We start from the raw sequence: 4,932 nt of genomic DNA, 5'->3' as shown, positions 1-4,932 counted from the left end.
TGTTAACATTTTCTTATTTTATAAGCATCAAGTTATATGAATTTGGTGTAAAGATTGGTTTATAAATGGGGTTATAAAGGAGGATAAACAACCCATGAATTTGATAATTCAACTGTTCCCATTCATGTGTACAAATTTAAAAAGGGTTTAAATGGACTGAAGCAAGCACCTAGGGCTTGGTATGAAAGGTTTAGTACATTTCTCCTAAATAAATCCTTTATTAAGGTTAGTGTTGATAAAACTTTATTTCTAAAAACAAGTAGAAGAATTTATTATTACTCAAATATATGTGGATAATATATCATTTTGATCAACAAACGGAAACTTATTAATGAATTTCTAGAAGCTATGAGTAAAGAGTTTAAAATGATAGGATGGGAGTGCTAAAATATTCTCTTGAATTTAGTGTGATGCAAAGGGACGATCATATATTTCTCATTTGTATCATGTATACTAAGGAAATTTTAAATAATTTTTTTATAAAAGTCTTTAAGGTAATAAATACTCCAATGAGCTCTACCTTTCAATTAGATAAGGAAGCAAATAGAAAAATTAGCAGATCCAAAAAACATTTAGGGGAATAGTAGGATCAGTTTTGTTATTGACTACAAGTAGACCACATATATTGTTTACAAAATATATGTGTTAGAGTCCAAGCCAATTCCAAAGAATCCCATAAGATTATAGTTAAGAGAATTCAAATATACCATATGGACACTTAAAACTTTGGTATATAGTATCCTAGAAATAGATCTTCATTTGTAAGTATATCATATTTATATTTAGACTTATAGGGTGTCAAAAAGATAAAGAAAATACTTTTTGAACTTATTAATTCATAGGAATATCATTAGTTTCTTATTCCTAGTAGAAAGTAATAATCAAAAGCCTTATCAACAAATGAGGCAGAATCTATTATTATAGGAGTTTTGTTGCTTAAACCATATGTTTAAAGCAAAAAATCTTAGACCTTGGGACTTTTTTAAGGTACCATTCCAATCATGTGTGATAACACTACTGCTATCTATATTTTTAAGAATCCAATTCAAAACACAAATATGAAGCATATAGATATTTGTCATAGTTTCATTATAGTCCTTAAAGTTAATGTTGATTTAAAACTACAAAATGTAGCTACTAAAATTTTACAAACAGACTTCTTTATAAGACCTCTAAGCTATGTGACTTTTAATGCACTTAGGATCCTATTATTGATGTCAATGCTTAAGGTTGACGAGTTAATAACATAGAAGAAGTCAATCATTATTTTTTTATGTTTTTTATTTCCTTTGCTGATTGTTTGTATTTGGTTAAGCGTGTTACTAACATGATTATATGTGTATTTTATTATAAAGTTCACTAATTGTATTTTTCATAGCCATCATAGAAAACAAAAAATTTTCTCACATCGTACTGTATAATCTTAATAAATTTTCACATCGCTAGTGCATAGTATACTACAGGGCTCTGATTGAATAAATTATTAGTGAGCGTACCATAAAAATAACTAATTCATATTCTATGATACACATGGCACACACAATTTGGCTGATTTGATATTTAGAACCTATTATACTATAAAACACTTATTTGTATTATAAGATTAAGTAGTGAAAGATTATATTGGCTGACTCCTTGGGATGATAGATTTATCAAAGATCATCTAATATGACTCTGATTGAGATATACAACTTGATGAATAAACTTCTTATGATTATACTATACGATCCATTTCATACAATATGATCATCCTGAATACTATATAAGAATAGGGAATTGTAAAGATTTGAATCACAAAATTTAGTCCCCATCTATCTCTCTTAGCCTATTATACTTAATTTTCAAATAGTAAGAGGAAAGTTTTATAGGGAGCTTATAAGCGGATCTTTTATATGTCTTGTAGATCCTCAATTTCACAAACTTGCTACTAATGAAGAATCCTATAATAGGTATAAGTATGCAAGCATAACTCCATAAAAATTCATCAATTAGGAAGTATTTAACTTCTAGTATTAAACCTCTTTATAGGCACAACATTCCACTTTAACTTGACCTTAGTCCCCCATTTCAATTCTAAACAACTCTTAGATTTCTTTGATATCCTTTGAGTTAATAGTGAGGGCAAAGCACTTTAACCTTTTGTCTATAGAAAAGTTGTAGAGATCAACTATAAAGATTTCGATTAAATCCTACATCTCACTTTTAATGGCCTCAAAGCTCATTCTATAGAATTTATCCCAAACAATGACTAAACCCAAATAAACATTACCCTTTAGGATAATCTATTAAACTGTCATACTCCTTTTGTATGCACTATTGTTTAAGATGCATGTACAATCCTACATATCCTATGCCATACAATCGTTCCTAAGGCATGTGATAGGGTCAACATCACAACCTTTCTATCCCTCATCACATATTTCATTATATATGAAACTGATTTCAATTTAACAAACCTAATTATTTTTACATTGAAAAATTTATGAGCATTAGAGATCCCAAAAATTAAATATAAGTAAAACCTAACACTATGACACATTATTGCCTTTGTCCTTAAATAAAAATATACTCGATGATATCCTATAACACCCGATCACATCATAGACTTCTACTCCAATAGCTATTTTTACATCCTCTATAGTGATAAATGTTGACATGGTCATCTTGTCATGGATCCTGAGCTATAGCAGGCACGAGTAGTTCCAGCACATGGCCCAGTGCTAGCCCAAGCACCAGCTGCCACTCACGACTCACATGACTATCACTCAATATTAGAGCTTCTTGAATGTATGTAACTATAATCATCCATGTTGTATCATAAGACTACTAAATATTGTGCTAGGCTTCACTACTAGAATAATCTTTTTAAATGTAGAATGAGCTACATCTGTAACAACACCTTTAGATTTAAACGATGCATCAACAACAACATTACCTACTCCAGTCGCATAGCCAATAGATCCAATAGTAATGCAGGGAAGATTGAGCCTAGTTTGTTTTTTTTTTTTTTTTTGGAAGAATGCAAAATGCATTAAAGAAGCGAAACCAAAGACCCTAGATACAAGCTATTGAGAGTTAACCACCAAATCACTTTCTTCCTTCACAAGATTTATAAAAGAAGGAAGTGTACTCTCACAAAATAAGTCCTAAATAAAATAATAAGAAAAATCTAAGTTACCATAATAATTAGCTAACTTATTATAATTCCTTCCAACATAATAAAAATAACATTAATCTAATAATTCAAGGACAAACAATCTGCTTCTTCAGTGCTTCCACTTAATTTCTTCTCTTTGTTGTACACCTTTTGAAGAACCTGGATCACATTTTTATTGTCTCCATCAATAATAATACCTTTAGCATTGTATAAACAATCATTCAACACTTTTAAGGAACTGAATAAAAGGAGCTCCAATTGTGTTATGTCCTAATGAACACCATAAAAGCTAATTGCTAGGATAAACCTTCCCTTATTGTCCCGTATAATGCCTCTGATTCCTGCTTCGTAATTACATTTAAGTGAAACATCAATATTTAATTTGTACCACTTGGGTGGAGGAGGATGCCAAAAATTAGAGAACAATCTAGTGGACTGACCAGCATCCCAGTAATTTGAAAGAACCTTGATCAGTTTATCAATGCTAACAAAGCTAACAACATTGGCAGCAATTATTGATTCACTGTCTTCTACCTTCACATGTTTAGACTTGTTCTTGTTGCTCCAAGAGTACCATAACATGGAGAAGTACATCTTCGCCATCAGTGAATTCATTCCAGACAATGATTTTAGCTCATCCATACATTGGTGAAAAGAATTGAATATTGGAATAAAAAAATCCCCATTTATCAATATGCTAATTACCTTTAACATCTTTGGGCAATTAGTGGTCACATGATCTACATCCTCAACCTCCCCACATCCTCTTGTACACATATTACTGATAGCCAGCTTACTCTTCATCAAATAATCTTTTGTAGGTACAGCATCTTTGCACATTCTCCATATGAACAACTCCACCCGAGCATTCAAGTTCACCTTGTCAATCCATGAAGTAGGATCCACAACTGCTACCTCCTTTAAAAATTCCTCCCTCAACATAGCCGAAAAAGACTTTCCAAACAATTTTTTTTTTTGGCTCCATGAAGTCCATATCTTACTCTTTGCAAATTGGAATATTGCTAATCAAAACTATTAGGTCCTTTCCAAAAAATAGAAGCAATTTATCAATATTCCATCTACCATCTTGAATGAAGAAGTCATGTGTTGTATTATCATCCTCTAAGTTAGCAAAAAAAGTGGGCCATTTGAGAAAATTTTTATCCATGATCCAAAAATCATTCAATACATTTATATTTGTACCCACCACCACTTTCCACCTAACAAAACTTTTATGAGCCTTCCATCCACTAGCTATGATCTTCCATGCTTAAGAACCACCCTTCAATGCTTCGTTCCTCCACCAATCATTACCATTTTTGGCCAATAAAATTTTGCTTAACAAAGAATTTGGATTCACCATTAAATTCTATGCAAACGTTTCCCTCAGTGGTTCCAAGCTGGACACATTTGGCTGTAAACCCCATCCAGCCACTGCTCTCGGTTTACACAGCATTTTCCAAGCCACATAATGCATCACATGGCTTCCATCATACTTATTCCAAATAAAATTCCAACATAGTTTCTCAAATTCCTTCAATTTGCTCAAAGGAACAAGGGAATGAGACATTAGGAATAAGGGAAGATTACTAAAAACCTTCTTTACCAAAACCAATCTTCTAACAAGGGAAATGTATCTATTTCCCCAAGCATTTAATATCTTCAAAAATTTATCCAAAAGAATTTGGAAATTAGCTTTCCTCAATCTCCTTAGAGAAACCTTGGTTCCGAAATAGTCCATTTCTTCATCCATCATAATCCCCATGATCTTTGTA

The 4,932-nt window shown here is 31.7% G+C and overlaps 1 protein-coding gene across 1 annotated transcript; it reads right to left on the bottom strand.

Moving 5' to 3' along the window:
* Positions 1–3,235: 3,235 nt before the first annotated feature.
* LOC110098940 lies at positions 3,236–4,099 on the bottom strand. Its single transcript, XM_020825898.1, has 2 exons — positions 3,598–4,099; positions 3,236–3,354 (listed from the first exon to the last, which is right to left on the bottom strand). Exons 1-2 carry the CDS (start codon positions 4,097–4,099, stop codon positions 3,236–3,238), a joined length of 621 nt encoding a protein of 206 aa, XP_020681557.1.
* Between the last annotated feature and the right edge of the window lie 833 nt (positions 4,100–4,932).

This window comes from Dendrobium catenatum, unplaced genomic scaffold (genome assembly GCF_001605985.2).
Source record: "Dendrobium catenatum unplaced genomic scaffold, ASM160598v2 fragScaff_scaffold_382, whole genome shotgun sequence".
Classification (NCBI taxonomy): domain Eukaryota; kingdom Viridiplantae; phylum Streptophyta; class Magnoliopsida; order Asparagales; family Orchidaceae; genus Dendrobium; species Dendrobium catenatum.
Note: the sequence above shows the minus strand (reverse complement) of the source record. Positions and strands in the feature narration are given on the sequence as shown.

Coding starts and splice junctions, on each gene's coding strand:
- LOC110098940 (XM_020825898.1), bottom strand. CDS start 4,099: ATGTTGAGGGAGGAATTTTTAAAGGAGGTAGCAGTTGTGGATCCTACT. Junction 3,355..3,597: donor TTCAAATTACTGGGATGCTG/GTCAGTCCACTA, acceptor ACAATGCTAAAG/GTATTATTATTGATGGAGAC.